The 18,201-nt window shown below is 43.8% G+C and overlaps 6 protein-coding genes, 1 long non-coding RNA gene and 4 other non-coding genes across 12 annotated transcripts; 3 read left to right on the top strand and 8 right to left on the bottom strand.

The window, feature by feature from the left end:
• The first annotated feature begins 81 nt into the window (after nucleotides 1–81).
• On the top strand, nucleotides 82–2,540 carry LOC108104576 (protein SDA1 homolog). The gene is made up of 2 exons (XM_017210732.2): nucleotides 82–652; nucleotides 716–2,540. Exons 1-2 carry the CDS (start codon nucleotides 176–178, stop codon nucleotides 2,366–2,368), a joined length of 2,130 nt encoding a protein of 709 aa, XP_017066221.1. The 5' UTR covers nucleotides 82–175; the 3' UTR covers nucleotides 2,369–2,540.
• LOC108104578 (RNA-binding protein 8A) lies at nucleotides 2,464–3,244 on the bottom strand. Its single transcript, XM_017210734.1, has 2 exons — nucleotides 3,087–3,244; nucleotides 2,464–2,997 (listed from the first exon to the last, which is right to left on the bottom strand). Exons 1-2 carry the CDS (start codon nucleotides 3,145–3,147, stop codon nucleotides 2,561–2,563), a joined length of 498 nt encoding a protein of 165 aa, XP_017066223.1. The 5' UTR covers nucleotides 3,148–3,244; the 3' UTR covers nucleotides 2,464–2,560.
• A 360-nt stretch (nucleotides 3,245–3,604) lies between these two features.
• On the top strand, nucleotides 3,605–6,178 carry LOC108104527 (glucose 1,6-bisphosphate synthase). Its single transcript, XM_017210659.2, has 3 exons — nucleotides 3,605–4,101; nucleotides 4,163–4,264; nucleotides 4,322–6,178. Exons 1-3 carry the CDS (start codon nucleotides 3,941–3,943, stop codon nucleotides 5,928–5,930), a joined length of 1,872 nt encoding a protein of 623 aa, XP_017066148.1. The 5' UTR covers nucleotides 3,605–3,940; the 3' UTR covers nucleotides 5,931–6,178.
• Nucleotides 6,179–6,567: 389 nt separating this feature from the next.
• On the bottom strand, nucleotides 6,568–10,134 carry LOC108104528 (vang-like protein 1). The gene is given in 3 exon segments (XM_017210660.1): nucleotides 6,568–9,488; nucleotides 9,547–9,712; nucleotides 9,715–10,134. Coding segments are annotated over 3 exon segments (1,746 nt in total). The 5' UTR covers nucleotides 9,790–10,134; the 3' UTR covers nucleotides 6,568–7,983.
• Nucleotides 10,135–10,204: 70 nt separating this feature from the next.
• LOC108104526 (tetratricopeptide repeat protein 37) lies at nucleotides 10,205–14,727 on the bottom strand. Its single transcript, XM_017210658.1, has 13 exons — nucleotides 14,559–14,727; nucleotides 14,288–14,499; nucleotides 14,041–14,233; nucleotides 13,391–13,986; nucleotides 13,255–13,332; nucleotides 12,781–13,195; nucleotides 12,548–12,730; nucleotides 12,303–12,487; nucleotides 11,453–12,241; nucleotides 10,944–11,375; nucleotides 10,712–10,886; nucleotides 10,466–10,653; nucleotides 10,205–10,404 (listed from the first exon to the last, which is right to left on the bottom strand). Exons 1-13 carry the CDS (start codon nucleotides 14,649–14,651, stop codon nucleotides 10,245–10,247), a joined length of 3,699 nt encoding a protein of 1,232 aa, XP_017066147.1. The 5' UTR covers nucleotides 14,652–14,727; the 3' UTR covers nucleotides 10,205–10,244.
• A 23-nt stretch (nucleotides 14,728–14,750) lies between these two features.
• On the top strand, nucleotides 14,751–15,949 carry LOC108104529 (cytoplasmic tRNA 2-thiolation protein 1). Its single transcript, XM_017210661.2, has 3 exons — nucleotides 14,751–14,857; nucleotides 14,911–15,068; nucleotides 15,124–15,949. The coding sequence occupies exons 1-3, from the start codon at nucleotides 14,810–14,812 to the stop codon at nucleotides 15,947–15,949; spliced, it is 1,032 nt and encodes a 343-aa protein (XP_017066150.1). The 5' UTR covers nucleotides 14,751–14,809.
• LOC108104530 lies at nucleotides 15,943–17,987 on the bottom strand. Of its 2 annotated transcripts, none has more exons than XR_001772304.1 (8): nucleotides 17,888–17,987; nucleotides 17,602–17,650; nucleotides 17,288–17,338; nucleotides 17,035–17,100; nucleotides 16,760–16,816; nucleotides 16,501–16,545; nucleotides 16,268–16,318; nucleotides 15,943–16,042 (listed from the first exon to the last, which is right to left on the bottom strand). It is a non-coding gene; the product is annotated as an uncharacterized LOC108104530 (long non-coding RNA). The 2 variants fall into 2 exon arrangements; XR_001772303.1 differs by having other exon boundaries at nucleotides 15,943–16,023.
• On the bottom strand, nucleotides 16,390–16,468 carry LOC121529685. The gene has a single exon (XR_005993595.1). It is a non-coding gene; the product is annotated as a small nucleolar RNA Me28S-Gm3255 (small nucleolar RNA).
• Nucleotides 16,616–16,695, bottom strand: LOC121529694. Its single transcript, XR_005993604.1, has one exon. It is a non-coding gene; the product is annotated as a small nucleolar RNA Me28S-Am982 (small nucleolar RNA).
• On the bottom strand, nucleotides 16,893–16,972 carry LOC121529695. The gene has a single exon (XR_005993605.1). It is a non-coding gene; the product is annotated as a small nucleolar RNA Me28S-Am982 (small nucleolar RNA).
• Nucleotides 17,167–17,251, bottom strand: LOC121529684. The gene has a single exon (XR_005993594.1). It is a non-coding gene; the product is annotated as a small nucleolar RNA Me28S-Gm3255 (small nucleolar RNA).
• Nucleotides 17,988–18,201: the final 214 nt, after the last annotated feature.

Here is an 18,201-nt window from a genome sequence, read left to right as displayed (position 1 = left end):
TTTGCAATTGAAAAATAATTTGTTAAATATGCCTGAGTTATAAAACCAAAATTGGACGTTGGTCAGGTATTTCAATTCCACCCTCAACTGGTCACACACCACACGTGCATTTGCTTTAGCCGAACATAACGTGGTTGGAAAGAACGTAATTTCTGTATAGAATTCACGCCTCACCATGGTGCGGCCCAACAACAATCAGCTGCCGGAGAACCTGCCACAGCTGCAGAACCTGATCAAGCGAGATCCGGAGTCGTACAGCGATGAGTTCCACATCCAGTATCAGCACTTCCTCAGCTTGCTAGAGGTGTTCGCGTTGAATCCCAGCGAGGAGAACAAATCCCTGGATGACATCGTCATGTTCGTTGCCCAGGTAGCCCAGTGCTATCCGGCCGTTTGTGAAGAGTTCCCCAAGCGCCTGGCCGATCTGCTAAAAAACTACGCCACCGTCCTGGATCCCGCCATGCGCAATTGCTTTGTGAAAGCCCTTATCCTGCTAAGAAACAAGAATCTTGTGCCCGCCCTGGATATACTGGAACTTTTCTTCCAACTGCTCCGGTGTCCGGACAAGAATTTGCGAACCTTTCTGCAAACTCACATCGTGACCGACATTAAAAACATGAATGCAAAGCACAAAGATATGAAGCTTAATTCGGTAAGATAGAGAACTACATAATCAGGTTTAAATTAATTTTAGTAATCTGGCATTTCATTATAGAGCTTGCAAGCATTTATGTACTCCATGCTGAAGGACGCTAATCCCAAGGCGGCTAAGATGTCAGCTGATATCATGATCGAGTTGTACAAGAAGAACATCTGGAATGATCCCAAAACAGTAAACGTAATAGCCACCGTTGGCTGCTTCTCCAAGGTGACGAAGGTGCTGGTCACCTCGCTCAAGTTCTTCCTTGGTCACGACGAAGAGGACGAGGAGGAGGACTCTGATAGCGAAAACGAGGTGGACCTTAAGGGCGCTCTGATGGCCAATCGTGTCAACAAGAAAACTAAGAAGCGGACTAAACAGTTGGCGCAGATTAAGAAGCAGGCGATAAAGGCGCAGAAGAAGAAGAAAAATGCTCCCGCATTTAACTTTTCGGGCATTCACCTGGTACACAATCCCCAAGGCATGGCCGAGGGTCTCTTTAAACAGCTCCAGGCCACCAACGAGCGATTTGAGGTTAAACTGATGCATTTGGACGTCATTTCCCGCCTTATTGGCATCCATGAACTATTCCTTTTCGGTTTCTATCCGTATATAACTCGCTTTCTACAGCCCCACCAACGTCAAGTGACTCGTGTACTTCAGTTTGCCGCTCAGGCGTCTCACGAACTTGTCCCTGGAGACATCATCGAACCTATCCTTAAGACGATAGCCAACAACTTCATTACAGAGCGAAACTCCAGTGATGTAATGGCCATTGGTCTAAATGCCACTCGTGAAATTTGCATGCGCTGTCCTCTTGCCATGGGCGAGGATCTGATACAGGACCTTGCAATGTACAAAACTTATAAGGAGAAATCTGTTATGATGGCAGCACGGTCCCTAATCACACTATATCGGGAACAGCTGCCGGCTCTCTTGCACAAGAAGGATCGAGGCAGACAAACAGAAGCCCAGGCCGAACGAAAGGTCCGAGCCTATGGAGAGCGGGAAGTCCACGATACTGTGCTGGGTGCAGAGGCTCTACTCAGGGACTCCAAGACCATTGACATTGAGAGCGATGACGATACGGACTCCAATGATGGGGAGTGGGTTAATGTTACACACAGTGATGGTGAAGGAGGCGGAGACGATTTGGATGAAGAAGATGTCGACGATGATGAAGAGGAAGATGATGATGAAGAGGACAACAGTGACCAGGATGATGAAGAGGACGAAAACTCCGATGAAGGCGTGGAAAGTGGAGAAGAATCCGCAAAGGCCAAGAAGGAGAAGAAAGATATTAAAATCCTCAACCAAAAAGAAGCAGCTCAAGAACTGGCTCTTACGCGCATATTTACGGACGAGGACTTTAAGCGCATTAATGCGGCAAATCTGAAGAAGACTGTTACCAGTGCACGGAAACGTCCCTTAGAACAGGACCGTGCCGAATTCGTCAAACTAAACAGCATCGAGATGATTTATAAGAAGCGCAAGCACGACAAGGAGTCGCGTCTGGAGACTGTGCAGGCGGGCCGGCAAGATCGCGAGCGCTTTGGTTGGAAGGACGGACGGGTAAACGAGAACTGCTCTAAGACGAACCGCGAAAAGCGGAAGACTAAGAACTTTGGCATGCTGCGACACAAGGCGCGCTCTAAGGTCAAAAAGAGCTTTAAGGATAAGCAGCAAGCTCTGAGGAAACATCTATTACATCAGAAGAAGATGAAATAGTAGTCTTTGGGTCTAAAACCCCTGTATTAGATAAATACTAATATAAGAACTATTTCTAACCATTTGTATCCAATTGAATGTATAAAGGTAGTCGATAGAGTTTAGTATCTGCTTTATTTCACTTCAAATAGACTTTGTACGGTTGCCTATGCATTAAACTAATTAAAATGTATTCTTGTAATCGGGAGACGTCTATCTGCGGCGCTTGTCGGACTTTTTCACGCGCTTTGGTCCCTTGACAAAGCACCAGTCCACTTGGATGGTCTGTCCCATTATTTCAGAGCCGTTCAGTGCCTCCTTAGCAGCGAGTGCTTGCTTGTGGGTTTCGTATTCGACAAGGGCGTAGCCCTTGGAGAACCCAGTGCGCCGGTCGAGATTTAGGTGGATGTTCTTGATCTCGCCGTAGTCGCAAAACTTTTCCTGAATCTCATCCTCCTGCGCTTCCTCGTGAATGGAGGTCACGAATAGGATCCAACCCTCGACGGATCGCTGTGGTCCGGGCTCCAGCTCATCATCATCCTCGTTACGCACTCGCTCATAGCTGTGGATAGCTTCCCGTGTATTGCTGTCGCTCCCAAATCCGCGTCCCTTGCGGTGCTTTGCCTTCTCCTTCAGACGTACAATGCCCTCTGTTTTGAGTGTAGGGTGTACGGTTCGGCGTGGGAGAAAAAAGGAAGCATGACGCCGGTGGAAAAAAAAGCGCATTTGCACTACTTACGGTCACCGTCCTCGTCCACTTCAAACTCCTCCGCATTATCAATGTCCAATACATCTGCCATTTTCTTTATTGAATTAGTTATTTGAAAGGAAATCAAATGGTTTATTTTATTTTTGTTCCGCGTCTGGTCAGCCGCAAGACTAGAGATGACATGTGTTGTAGTGTTGGTTAATACAGATATATCGGTTAATGTTCGGAAAAAATGTTTGAAGAATTTACTGTGAACATTATTTTAGTTTACGATGCGATCAAAATATAATAGAAGTTCCAGGTCATTTTAATTTGATACACGACTAAAAAGGGCGTACGGGCGCAACACCGCAGGTAACTTTAATATATGGAACCCAGAAACTTGTTACTTAATTATTTCTACAACTGACATAAAAAATGGACTTTAACTAATTAAAATAAAAGTACATACATTATTCAGCGGAGGCTTGAATCAATTTCCCCACAAGTACACTTTCTAATCCGACATAACGTCGATATTTCTGCATCCCTGAATATCGTGACAGCGCACAGTCACGCCGCCATCTCTACCTCACGGCATTCAAAAAGTCGCCGTGCCGCATTGTCAAAATTAGCGTATAAAAGGGGGCGTGGTAGATTGATTGTGTGTATGTGGCCCCACCAGCGAACTTTATCAATCTAAAGCAGCACAACCTAACCAGTCGATCGTTAATTGTCGCTCACAACGGCAGCTCAGTGTGCTTTGTTGCCGGGCTGTGACATCACTGTCAGGAAGCGAGTGCTCCCTTTTCTCCGCTCCCGTTCGGCTTCCTTCTAAATTCTACTTGAAAATAAACAGATTTTCCGCACAGCGATCTTTTGGTCAAAAACACTGAGCCACCACCATGTGTCAACCCACGGGGCAGATGGTCTGCGAGATCAAGAACATGGCGCTATCGGGCGATCCGGAGCTGGACGGCCAGATCCGTAAGTGGATTCGTTGGGACAAATGCGCCAGTACCGCTTGCCAAATCATGGACGCCGTTCGGGCGCAGGATTGGGATACGTAAGGTCAATAATATCTAAAGCTATTCTAGTTTAATTGGCTTACCTTTATCCTTGAACAGGCTACGCAAAAGGTTGTGCAACCGCATCAGTTTCGGCACGGCTGGATTGCGGGCCTGCATGCGAGCTGGCTTTGACTCTATGAACGAGCTAGTAGTCATCCAGTAAGTTCAATTTTAATTAAATCCAACGAGTGATTACCTAATCGAACCTTTTGACAGGACGGCACAGGGCTTATGCGAGTACATAAAAGAGCAGTTCCCGGATCCGGAGGACTGGTCCAAGCGTGGCATCGTTTTCGGGTATGACGGTCGATACAACAGCCACCGCTTTGCCGAGCTTTCTGCTATTGTCTTCTTGAACAACGATTTTAAGGTGTGGAAGTACACACGCTATATAGCCACACCCATGGTTCCATACGCAATCTTGAGGTTGCAGTGCCTGGCCGGAGTCATGGTGACTGCCTCACACAATCCTAAGGAGGATAATGGTTACAAGGTGTACTGGAGCAACGGGGCCCAAATCATCCCGCCCCACGATGAGGGAATCCAGGAGGCAATCCTGAATAACCTAGAGCCCAAAGAATCTTCCTGGGACGATTCAGCTATGTGTTCAAACCCCTTGCTAGAGGATCCGTACGATATAGTTGTGCCGCCATATTTCGATTTCCTTAAGAAAGATTTGCCTTGCACACTGCTGGAGGTAAACGGAAGGTGCCCGATCTCCTTCACCTACACCGCCATGCATGGCGTGGGTTATGAGTTTGTAAAGCAGGCTTTCGCCCGAGTGAATCTAAAGCCATTTATTTCGGTGTGCGAGCAGCAAGAGCCGGATCCGGAGTTTCCCACCACCCCCATGCCAAATCCGGAGGAGGGAAAAACTTCGCTGGATTTATCCATCAAAACGGCGAAGGCCAACGGCAGCCAAATTATTCTCGCCAACGACCCGGATGCAGATCGTCTAGCAGTAGCCGAAGTGCGTGACGATGGTAGTTACAAGTTGTTTAGCGGCAACGAGGTAGGCGCCCTCCTAGGCTGGTGGGCTCTGGAGTTGCACAAGATGCGCGAACCCGACTGCGACGTAAGCAATTGTGTAATGATAGCCAGTACGGTGAGTTCGAAGATTCTAAGAGCTATGGCCGACCGGGATGGTTTCCAATTCTTTGAAACGCTGACAGGATTTAAGTGGATGGGTAACAAGGCCATTGAGCAGCAGCAGGCGGGCAAGACGGTGTTGTTTGCCTTTGAAGAAGCTATTGGATTCATGGTAGGCACTGCTGTGCTGGACAAGGATGGTGTCAGTGCCGCTGCCCACGTGGCCACCATGGCCACCTACCTACGCTGCAAAAAGTGCATGACGCTGCAGGAGAAGCTTCGCGACATCTACGAGACGTATGGGTTCCATACGACCATATCTTCTTATGTCATCTGCCGCTGCCCGCCGGTAATTGTGCAGATCTTCGAGCGTCTGCGCACGTGGGATGAGGGTAAGGCGGACACCTATCCGACCAGCATCATGAACGGCGAGTTCGAAATTGAAAACGTTCGAGATCTTACGACTGGCTATGACAGCAGCACCGGCGACAAGAAAGCCACACTACCGACCAGTTCCTCATCCCAAATGATAACATTCACCTTTAAGAACGGCCTAGTGGTAACACTACGAACAAGCGGCACGGAGCCTAAGATGAAGTACTACGCCGAGATGTGTGGCAAGCCGGACGAGAAGAATTGGGCCAAACTGACTAACACAATGAAGATTATGGTGGACGCCCTTGTCGAGGAATTCTACGAGCCAACTAAGAACGGGCTGCAGCGCAAGAAAGACTAATCTGAGAGGCCTCTTTTGAGAAAACAATGGGAAATGGACGAAATATCTGTCATATTTACCTGGCTAAAATTATTAAGATCTATAATAACAGCACTGACGCACAAGCCAAAAAGCAACAGTTGTGCAAGCTGTTGACTATTAGTCTTAAAAGTATATCTGATATGTTAGTACTCGATTTACATTAGGCGAATATTTATGAAACCGTGTAAATAAAAGCGAACGCTATTATCCACCAGGCACCACCAGAATCATATCAGTTGCATAAATTTGATATTTGATTAGCCAAACAGAGCAATTGTTCATTTTACTTCCTTATCTAAAAGATGTGGTAGAGGCAACCGCCAGGGGTCTCACCGCACTTGAACTAATTACACTTAACGCCTTATCATCAAAACTTGAGTCTTGGCGATAAGCAGACTTTAAAACTGATTGATGTGGGATTAAATCTAGACCTCATATATTGTACTTATGTGCAATATGGTAACCCGCAGCTGGCTCATTTATCATTATCGGAACTGCTTATTAATCGAAAGCTGATAAGGTCTGTTTCAGGCAATATTATAAGTGCTGAATGAATAAATTAATTACGTGCGTATTGCCATAATTTGCGTCATCGTATCGACAGAAAAACATCTCGTTTAAAGCTGTTAAAAAAGTGGGTTTCAGTTTATTTTACGCCATGTGTTTTTATAAGCTAATTACAGTTACAACAGTTACAGTTTGAGAGTTGATATATAGATGGTATGTAGCTTAAAAGTTTTCCAATTGCTTTAAGTAATTGCTATAGAATTGCAATATAAAGGAGTGCTTCGTAAGAAGACATTTAGCTAGAAAACGAAAATTAAATCAAACCTCAAGCAAAAGTTCTCTAAGTAGTTTTGTAAATAGGTATATATACTATATAAATATGTATATGATTGGGCTCACTGGAACGTACATATTTTCAAATACGAATTCGCGCTCTTATCGCTATAATTTTGTTTCTAAAAATACACAGTTTTTGTATATATGTGGTTGCTATGCACAGGTTAGTACATACACCTGTTAGTGGCTGTTGGCAATTTGTGTGTATAAAATGCATATTCAGGCAGTCTTTGCTTAAATTATGTATTTGTCATCAGTTGCATTCGAGTTATAGTTTTGTCGTTTCTCAACATTCGTGGCAGATGAGTTTAGGACCTTTCGGTTTCGGCTTAAAATGTGCGTATGTAAAATCCTACTGAGTCGCGCTAAAAGTGTAGCAGCCACTTTTCGCGCAAGTCCGAGACTTAGCTAAAATTTCTTGGGTTAGCCAATGGCTCAATCCACATATCTTAAGGCTAGCAATGGGGCTTAAACGTCACACAGAAATTCGGTAAAATAATAGATATTCCGAGACGATTAAGCTTAACTTTATACTAAACATATTTCCTAAAATAAAAAACGTGTATAAAAAGAGCTGCACTGAAGAGTTGATATCTTATGTTTTGCGGTTCTGCAAGCCAAACCATTATTCTTATAATTAATACTTTGGGAACTTGTAAGTCATGGTTTCGTATCAAAGGGTCGTGTGATATGTTCGAGTAGGTTTAGGATAATACATTGGGCTTTTGAGCATTGGCGTTGATATTGGGGGCATAAGTTTAAGTTCATAGCTGATAAGTATGTAAACAATAATTCATATGAACAAACAAAGTAAGGACCTGTTTTGACTTTTTGATTTTATAAAATTTGTTCGCTTTCAACCTAGCTATCAGTTTCTGTTTTTCAAAATTCAAGGATTTTTTCTATTTCCGGACAGCTAGTTTTTTTCGGGTCATATTCATTAATAAATAATTTTGATTGCTTAATTTGATTGATTATGATGAAGTTTTAGTATATAAATATTAATTACTTTTTAAAAGTCCCTCAAAATCAAGACCTAATACCTAAGGGAATTCGCGATCAGGCTGAAACATTAGGAATAGGAATATAAGGGTACTAGTTGGGATTATCAGACAAACACATGGAGATAGGACGATTGGGTCTGGTTGCTGTGCGTAGGTGTTACGATCGGGGGGGCATTGTGGTGGTGTCATACGGATGTTTCAGAATTCAGTTTCAATACAAACTTATTGCTTTTGGGATCCACAACCTCCTCGGCCAGGTTAAAGTGTGGCAGCTTGTGCACGGTGACCATAAGGGAAACATCGTTCTGGATAAGCTGAAACGTACATTCGTTACCGATTGGCCGGGACACGATCTCATCACAGATCAGTGACCACGACTGAACCCAGCGGCGCTCCTTCTCGCTTTGCATTACCGGCGATTCGGTCAAATATGGTTCCAGGAAGGCGCGTGGCGATAGATCGTGCTTAAGACAGTGTGCCAAATGCTTCAGGATGCTTTCAAAGGTGTGTCGGGGCTGTTGGCGTGTTACCCGCAAGTATTTTTGCAGGGCTCGGGCCATTGAGGGAAAGACCGCCGATGCTGCTTCCTGCGGATCGAGCGGAAGGGCAGGAGCTGGTTCATTATGGATGCGCTTAATGTGGGTGAATGCCTCCTCAGCAGCGGTAATAAGACGGGCACGCCGCTTCTTCACGCGACGCTCGTACTCGTGTTCCTCGTAGAATCGCTCGTTATGTGAAGAGTCGCGCCTTCTGGCATTGGCCGCCAAAACTGCCCGGCTTTGGCTTTGCTGCTGCGAATTGCTCACCCCGTCCACTTCGTAGTACTTAAAACTGTTTGATATTTTGTTGCGCTGCGACTTGGAGACCGAGATGGGAATGCGCTCCAGGTACGGGTTAAAAATTGGGAAATCTACGTAGTAATGCTGTAGCACCCACACGGCTGCACGCTGTATGCTCAGTTGGCCCAGCATGTAGGAGCGCGAAACGCCATCCGGAGAACGAATAATCTTGACATAGTAACAGGGTTGTTGATGGCGCAGCTCCAGTAAAACCACTGCCACGTAATGGATGAATAGCAGAGTGTCCACAAAATTGGTGGCATATCCCACCAAAGATTTGTAGTCCACGGCATCGCCGCCCGTCTCCACCACGATCTTGGCCCCATTCGTGACCTGCACAATGTAGAATAGCCAGTACGCGAACGTGCAGATAGTGACCAGCAGGAGAACCAATGCACGGTACAGGAAAATCCGTGGCATGCTGGCCGAGGTGCGTCGCATGAAGACCGCCCACAGACCGATGGCCAGGAGAAGAAGGCGTGCAGTCAACGAGACCAGTTGGCCCTTACACTGTTCGCTGCAAGCCAGCAGCTGGGTTCGCACTGTCTGCGTCAGCTCCGGGTGATCGAAAGCTGAGGGAAAGAAGCCCACATAGGGCATCACCACCATGGCCACTGGCGAAAAGAAGGCGCCGCATCCGAGCAAGAAGTAAAAGATAGACTCCACGTAGCGACGGCAGGCAAAGCCGAATCCTTTGTCGTTCTCGCGGTGCCACATGTTGTTGATGTCCTCCATGGAGATGCTCTGCTCCGAGGTGTTGCCCGTCACAGCAGTGGTATTCTCACCCCAATTCTCGTCCTGTGGCAGGATTTGCACTTCAATAACTTCCTGACCATCGTGACTGCCGTCTCCTGGTGAGCGAAAAATGTTTGAAGGGTGGTCTTTGACTAATATATCCATGAAACTCACCTGTCATATTAACACTGGTCTGGTAAGGTGCCATGTCACTTCGCTGGAATCCCTTGCCAGACTTGGAGGAGTGCGTGCTGCGATGCGAGTGCCTCGAGCGATCCCGTTCCCTATGGTAGCCGTTGTTTACACTGCCACCTCCGCCGCCACCGCCTCCTCCTCCCCCCCACCACCGTTGTTATTGTGATTTCGCGAGCGTCTGGAGCGTCCACTGTGTTCCGACTTGACGGATTCGTTTTCCATTGCAGTTGGGCTAGAGTGCGTGGGTTACACCCGATCCCGAAACCCCTTCTCTCCTAGTTGAGAACCCCAAATCACCTCGCAACCTGACCGTGCAGCTATTTTAGTGTCTAACTGTAATTACGGCCGCGGAAGCAGGTTTTTCATATGCAGGTATGCAGGGCGCAGTGCATACCTTTCACAGCGATCTTGAGCTGAATCTCTGACAAATTTTACGGAACATTGTCACATTGGGTCTCTTTGCTTGCTATTTCATTTGCATTTTTACCATTTCATACACATTTTACGCTTTTTATTCACTTTTTCGTGGACTTGGCTTCACCCCCGACGCACTGCGACCGTCGTACTGAAGCTAGCAGTACGGTCACACTGCTCTTTGACGTTTTTCAACACTTTGATCTTAGGTGGCAAAAATATATAAGTTTAAATCGCTAATTTACTTTTATTAGATATTTAACTTAATGGGCAGTGATTACGGACAGTAATTGCCTGGCTTGCTGATCAGTTGGGCTCAGCCGAATGGCACGTTGTACCAACTTCAATGAACAGGCCTTGTCCACTGGACTTACCGCCTGGCTGGCATATATTGCCATCTGCGCTTCCTCGCTAGCCAATATGCTATATAAAAAAGTAAATGTAACCAACAAAACATATTTTATAGAATATCCTCTAATCTCACCCGTTTTGCTGGTTGGTGTGGCCCAGCGTGAGAGCTTTCAGAGCCATATTTGAGGTGACCAGTTGGTAGGATCGATCGTCGTGGAAATAGTCAAGAAGAAACTTAAGAAAGACCCTTCGAAGACTGGTGGATTGAGGAAACATGCGGACACGGGTCTGTAGAAAGCACAATGCCTGCCGGACTCCTTCCTGAAACAATTTAAGCATCATTTTTGTAAACCCAGCACAGTTAGCCACTTCAACGCACATTTATCAATATATAATAGGCCTTTAGATAAGACATATCGGCACAATATTCCTCCTCAAAAGCGTATGCTTCTAGCTCCGTCATTATTGTCCGGCTCAATTCATTATCTCTATGAATTATTCCCAAGGCAAAGGCCGAAAACAAAGCCTGAATTGGTACTTCCTTCAACAGAACACTTTGCAAAGTCTAAATGTTAGGAACAGTGGAATCAATAAAGTATTCTTGCACAAACCATTGATAGAGTAGGGTTTTGGTGTCCGCTTCTCCCTGGAATGCGTAAATCATCGATGCCATCGCCACTAAAATGGTAGCAGCTTTGTCATCATCATGACCAACCACGTTACTGAGAACAGAGTTGTAAATCGAATAGGATTCCTGCAGCTGACCAGAACGGTAATAGGCTTGGGCCAGACCTATAATTGGCTTAAATGATGCATGAGCTACAGTGTTCAGCGCATTTGCAGCTTGCTCTGGCTGGTCAATCTTCAGGTATAGGTATCCCAGATTTGTGTACAGCTTATCACGATCCTCTCCAGGCTCGCACAGCTTGCAGGCTCGGTTAAGGGTTTCAATTGCTTGATGATACAGCTTTTTCCTATCGTACAAAAATCCCTGGAATGACAGAGATGCTATACTAGCATCAGCCTCCTCATTTTGCACGTACCTAATATAAATAAATATATAAATAAAAATATAAATGCTTTTTAAAATGTTTTAAAACTTAAATTCCTTAGTACCTACCAATTAATGGCATCCAGTGCATAGACATCCGCATACATATGCTCGATAGCGTGCCTGATGTGCGGCTTATTCCGGGAGCTTGGATCCGACAGCATTTCGCACACCCAGTGGGTGAAACCCAACGCTGCTTCCGGATGATAGTCAAATTGCTGGCAGTGGCGGAACAGGTCAAAAGCTTCTTCTCGGTCACCAATCGTCTCGGCCACCATTGCCTGGCCGATCCAAGCATTGGCATACACAGGACTCGACTGTTGCGCTCGCGTAAAAGCATCGTTGGCTAGTCGGATTTCGTTCAACTTAATATAAAGGACACCAAGATTGGTCCACGCCGTATAACATTTTCTTTCCAGCTCCACAGCCTGAATTAAACAGTGCTGAGCCAAGGGCAGATTTTCATATTCGGAATGCATGTTAATCACCCCTAGTAGATTCCAATTCTGCCATCGATTACAACGTTCCTTTATGGCCATTTTGCATACCTTAGCAGCTGTCTCTAAATGACTTTTTGCTTCTTCCGGAATATAAATGGCACTGTAGTAGCTGGCCACAGACATCTCGTACCACAAGTAGGTATTCTGCTTCAGCTTTAAAGCGCATAGATAAAAACGCTGCGCCAGCTGCAAGAGATCCTTACGAGACAGATACGCAATGGGTTCATCGCGCTTGGCCAGACTGCCGGCCACATCGAGGTTGGCCAACGAACGCGGTAGTTGGGCTGTCTGAACAAATACACTGGCCGAGAGACGCCACAACCATACCATGGTCTGAGCCTCTGGCTGAAGAAAGGCGCTGAAAGGGATGTCATATATATATATATCAGCTGTATTACTAAAATACTGAATTTTTAAACCTTTGAAGGTGTCCGGACGCCAATTGGAAGTGCTCCTTAGATCTTCCGTACAGATTCTGAGTCTTCAGACTAAGCGCCATGCCAAAATGCGCCTCAGCTGCTCCTCGAAGACCAGGCAGGTAACTAGGATTCATCCTTAACAGCGCATCGTAATCTTCAATAGCCTCCGGATACATGCGAATTGTCTAAATAATATAGTAATTATTATTTTTTTATGTTTTATGTTTTGTTTATCATCTTTGCACCGTTTTAATTGAAGCAATCTGAAGCAGTGCATAACTATTCTCCGGGGACAGTTCCAGGATCTTTTGGAAGACCCGAATGGCCGAGTTGTAGGAACCACGAGCCGCATAAGCATCGCCCAGTGACTCCCAGTAGACCATACAGCGTGATTCATGCTTAATGGCAATGCGAAAACATTGAATTGCCTGCAATGAATGTGTTAAAAAGTGTACTTCATAAATAACCAGTTACCTACATTGTCCCACTTTTTCACTTGCAAGAAGTGCAGTCCCAGCTTATACTGCAGTCGGATTGATTCGTCGTTGCCTAGATGCCGCAAGGTATTCAGTAGCAGCGTCTCGTTTAACTCCTCCTCGCCCAGTTCCTGGTAGATAAAGCTGAGAGCATCCACAGCTTCCTCGGCTAGGGCATTGAGGCTAATACACTTTTCATAGCACTTACGGGCACGCGCTAAATCCCCGGTGGCCAATGGATACAGTTTTCCCAAATATCCGAAGCATTCGGAAAAGTGGGGACGCAGACGAGTTGCCTTTAAAACATAGTTCAAGGATTCTGAATAGTTTTTCAGGGACATGTTGAGCTTGCCACAAAGCAGATGAGCTTCAAACGACTCCCGGTTTCCAATTGCTTGCAGAGCTTCAACTGGAGATCTAGATAAGGTAATAACTATGTTATCAATTATTTTTTTGATTTTTGTTACTTCACTTACAAGATGAATTCCGCTTTGGAAACTTCATCCAAAGGCAAATCTTTCAACAACTGCACTTCACCCAGCTTGAAGTAGCAACTGAAATAAATAAATTTTTTTAAGTGGATAATTTACTAGAATATTATTGATAGCTTACCGAGCCAAAGACTTAACATTGTCCTCGGTCTTCTCTAACGCTTGCAACATACGAACGGCTTCCCTTAATTTTGAATCATCCTTTTCGTGGGACAAACATAGAGCATAAGCACTATTTTTCTCACCTAATTGCTGCCACAGGTGAACTGCAAGCTTATACGCGCCCAGTTCCATGTGAATGCGAGCCAACAGCTCCAGTGTAACCTTGTATGTGGGATGACTTTGCTGCGCCTGTAACACCAACTGTCTCGATGCCACAAACTGACCCTCATGATACAGATCAAGTGCCTTGATCAACAAAGCCAAGTTAGAGTTTGGATTCAGTTCCAGGAGCTGCTCAGCGTAAATCTGAATGGGATGCCTTAGCTCTTTCTGCCACAGTTCTTTTTTGGGTTGATCATGGTTTTCGCAGTATGTCTTGCATATCCACTCGTAGCCATAGGCATCTTTTGGGTGCGATTCGGTCATATTGCAGGCGTTCCGCACACAGGCCAAATAGTCCTTTTCCTTATAAAGCCATTTGAGATAACGCTTGTAGACGACACTCTTTGCATTTGCATCCGAGCTCTCCAGCAGAGTTTCTATCGTTGTCTTGTACTAAGAATAATTTTAATTAGTAGCTATAAACCGACTTAGGATTCGGTTGCTTACAAGTTGAGTATCCTCTGGGTTTATTTCTAAATCGTTAGCGAACCAAATACGTCCCAAATATTCCTGTATTTTTAAAAAATTATTATCCTTTATGTTCTTAACTCTCTTTTTCAGAACAGAAAAGCAAGCGGGTGCAATACTCGCGTCCGAGGCCAAGTTAAAAAGCTTTTCCCAATATTCCAGGGACTGTTCTCTAAAAATGTAAGACGTGAAATCAATTTACCCACGAAAGCGACCACTTTCTTACGGTTGCAAATCAGCCAGTTGATCATAGATTTCCGGCAGTTCGTTAATGGGCGCACAGTTGGCCAGCCCCAGAAGTGCAGCGGTGGCGGGTCCCTCAGTGAATTCGATGCATTGCCTCAGGTTCTTAGCAGCCTCTGCCTTGTCCAGATTTTGGTAGGCGGCTCCGAGCAACAAGTAGCCCATTGCGTTTTTTGGTTCCGATTTCAGTAAGCGCTGCAATAAACGTCATTAGGATTATGCGCAATAAGGATATTCTACCACGGTGACGTCACTTGACACTTGGGTATGGCCTCTGCATGTTTGCCCAGCTTGATCGTATCCCGGATGTCCTTGATTAAGGCCTTTATCTCTTTTCCGGCGCTCATTGTAAATATAAATATTTATTATTTATTCTAAAATGCCACAGACTGTTCGGAACAGTGATGGATAATGTTTTCTCTAAAAAGCCAGTGTTAGTCAGTGCAGGAATACATGCAACAGCTGGTTTCGTTTCTGGTGGATTGAGAATTAAATGTGACTCAAAATGCCTATAAACTGCAAATCCCAGTGCGGCAATCGAGCTGCCTTGAAGGTAAGCCTTTTTAACATAAAACTGAAATAAATCCAATAATTCATCCTTTGAAGCGTCCCAAAACCGGCGATGCCCTATGCAAGGAGTGCTTCTTTGCCGCCTTCGAGGCGGAGATTCATCACACAATCTCCTCGAGCAATTTGTTTCGGCGTGGTGAAAAGGTGGCAGTGGCAGCTAGTGGAGGCAAGGATTCCACTGTCTTGGCTCATGTGTATGTTCTTGATTTTCCCTAATCCCACCAATCTAACATTTAAATTATTTGTCAGCATGAAACTGCTTAACGAACGACATGATTATGGTCTTGAACTGGTACTTCTGTCCATTGACGAGGGGATTACTGGTTACCGGGACGACAGTTTGGAGACAGTCAAGCAGAATCGTGATGACTATCAAATGCCCTTGAAGATTTTGTCCTACGAGGAGCTCTACGGATGGACTATGGACCGCATTGTAGGACAAATCGGACGTTCCAACAACTGCACCTTTTGCGGAGTTTTCCGCCGACAAGCTTTAGATCGCGGGGCCAAGCTGCTGGGCGTGGACAGTATAGCCACCGGTCACAATGCCGATGACATTGCAGAGACAGTCCTGATGAACGTGCTCCGCGGGGACACGGCACGCCTCCGACGCTGCACTGACATACGGACCGGCGGCGGAGAGGATTCTATTCCGAGAGTAAAACCCCTTAAGTACAGCTACGAGAAGGAGATCGTTATGTATGCTCACTATAAAAAGCTTGTCTACTTCTCCACGGAGTGTGTATTTGCTCCCAATGCGTATCGTGGACATGCCAGAGCATTTCTTAAGGATTTGGAAAAGGTGCGCCCTTCGGTTATCATGGACATCATATACTCTGGAGAACAGCTACGGTTCAAGGACACCGTAAAAAAGCCAGTGCGCGGCATCTGTACTCGATGTGGCTTTGTTTCCTCACAGCAGCCCTGCAAGGCTTGCGTTCTCCTCGAGGGTCTCAATAGAGGATTACCCAAGTTAGGCATAGGCAAAAAGTCTAAAGGCGAACGAATGATTGCTAAGCAGGATAAGGAACTAGCCCTTCGGGAGCGTGCAAATTTAGTAAAAAACGATTTTTAACCTTTCAAATTAAGAATTTTATTCATTGTATGGGTTAACAAGATTTTAGTTGGTGTCCTGCAACGGATTGAAATCTGAAAAGATATAAACGGCCTGGATTAGTTATATTTCTGAAGTCATGGATAAAGTTAAAGGTTTATTATAAGACTCAGTGCCAAGTTTTTAACCAGGGTCCATAACCAGCCAAGCAAGACTCGCTATCTCCAAAAGAATATTGGAGGAGTTTGTCAGCGCTTGACCTTTATATGTTGTCTGTGAATGGTTTAAGTGATCATCATAGAGCTTTATATCCCTCATAAAACATATTTTTATACTAACCTTGGGATTAATATCTGACCAAAAAAGGATTTCTTCTTCTGTTTCAATAACCTGTAAAATATTAAAAAAAAAAAAATGTATTAGCACAAAAATATACCAGATTCGCTTTAATTAGTTTAAAAGTCATCAGTTGAATATAGTATGGAGATTGAATCACAACGGTTCATTAGAGATGTCAGAAAATTTAAGCATCATATAATCTTAATAAGGTTTTGAAGTATCTTGTAAATTACCTTTTCAATATGATATTGGGGCATCGACTGTGGAATGTTCCTCAACTGCAAAATAAAAAAAAACCTGTCATTTAGAGTCAACATTTTTTTTTTTACATAAAAACAAAATTTAAGAAAACGAAATCAGTGAAAACTTGTATAGCATCAATACATTTTTCAGTCGAAAGATGGTGTAAGTTTCATTCATCACTAGTTTTTTCTTCTTAAATATTAAAATATTCAAACTGAATGTTTGATGTTAAATGAAGAAAACATTTACCTTTTCTAGTTGCCTCTAGATTTCCATAAGACAAAATAATGGACTTGTTTCTACCGACTGTAATCAGAAAAATAAAGTTGGGGTAATGAGAAACAAGATAATCCCAAGTTTTTACAAAAATCCAACATTGTGTGTTAAAATTCAGTGAAAACTTATATAGCATCAATATATTTTTCAGTCGAAAGATGGTGTAAGTTTCATTCATCAGAAAGTAATTGCAATTCTACGCTAAGAGGACTGTATATATTTTTTTTCATAATAGGAATATAAATTACCAATTTAACATGTTAACCCTCCTCCCAACTGTAAAGATGGCGATCGTGATAATTTCATATTTAGATCTGTAAATAAGCAGAAAGTTTTAATTAGTTAAAGCTACTAGGTATAAAACGATTGTTTAATTGTTTAACTTCAGATTTAGTTATAACTGATTTGAATCACAACGGTTCATAAGAGATGTCAGAAAATAAAATAATAAATCATCATAGAATGACGAGAGACTATCATAAGATTTCAAAGTATTCTTACCATATTGATCTTTTTAGAAAGCACGTGTTGGTCTGCAACTCCATTTTGTTTCTGAAAAAAAAAATTTATACAAATTAAACACTACAAATATCATAAGCAATTAATTTAGATTTAAAAGTAATGTCGGCTTTGCGAATAAAATATGCACCGCAAATTCGGGTATACAAATTTGGGTTATGCTTGGGCAAAGTATTTGATCTGCGAACAAGTAAAAAGCACTAGCTAAAGGTAAGTTTCTTTACACCAGCGACTCGTGTTCGCATAGGAAAATTTTAAATATAAATTTTATATTTATGGTTAAAGATTTAACTTACCATTTATCATTTTCGAGCGCTTGAACGCAGCATCCCATAAGTGGATCACCTACAATATAAGAAAATTCATCATTTAAATATAATACTTATAAAATTAATTGCTTGTTGAGATTGCAAAGGATCCTTAACCACGTGACTGCAATTTGAGTTGCAACCGGTAAAGTGCATTCCCTGCGCATCGCAAATCAATCTTGCAACATTGAGTTCTGCAAACAAGCCAATAGAACTCTATTCGCAGTTATATTGGCTGCAATTTTGGGCTTATCCATTTATCTAAATTACTTACATTTTGACAGCCGTTTTTGAAACAAAGTGATGTTCGTTCCACGTTTTCCAGTAAAGTGAGAAGTCGGTGAAGTTGGCTGCGATAGTCGCATTTTTGCAGTGTGCACACAGCAGGTATCTCTCAAAATACTGAAATGCCTGTCAAAAGTGGTATCTGGTCGCTCTGCTGAGCCGGAAAATGTGTTTTCCCGGTCTTTGACATTTTTGAAAATATGAGATTATATTTTCGAAAATGTGGGCTAAGAAGCTAAACAAAGATGTTAGTAAGGGTGTAAAAGAAAATTTGTTATTTTAGTTCCTCATGGGTTTCACATC

This window comes from Drosophila eugracilis, unplaced genomic scaffold, assembly GCF_018153835.1.
Source record: "Drosophila eugracilis isolate 14026-0451.02 unplaced genomic scaffold, ASM1815383v1 contig_1765, whole genome shotgun sequence".
NCBI lineage: Eukaryota > Metazoa > Arthropoda > Insecta > Diptera > Drosophilidae > Drosophila > Drosophila eugracilis.
Note: the sequence above shows the minus strand (reverse complement) of the source record. Positions and strands in the feature narration are given on the sequence as shown.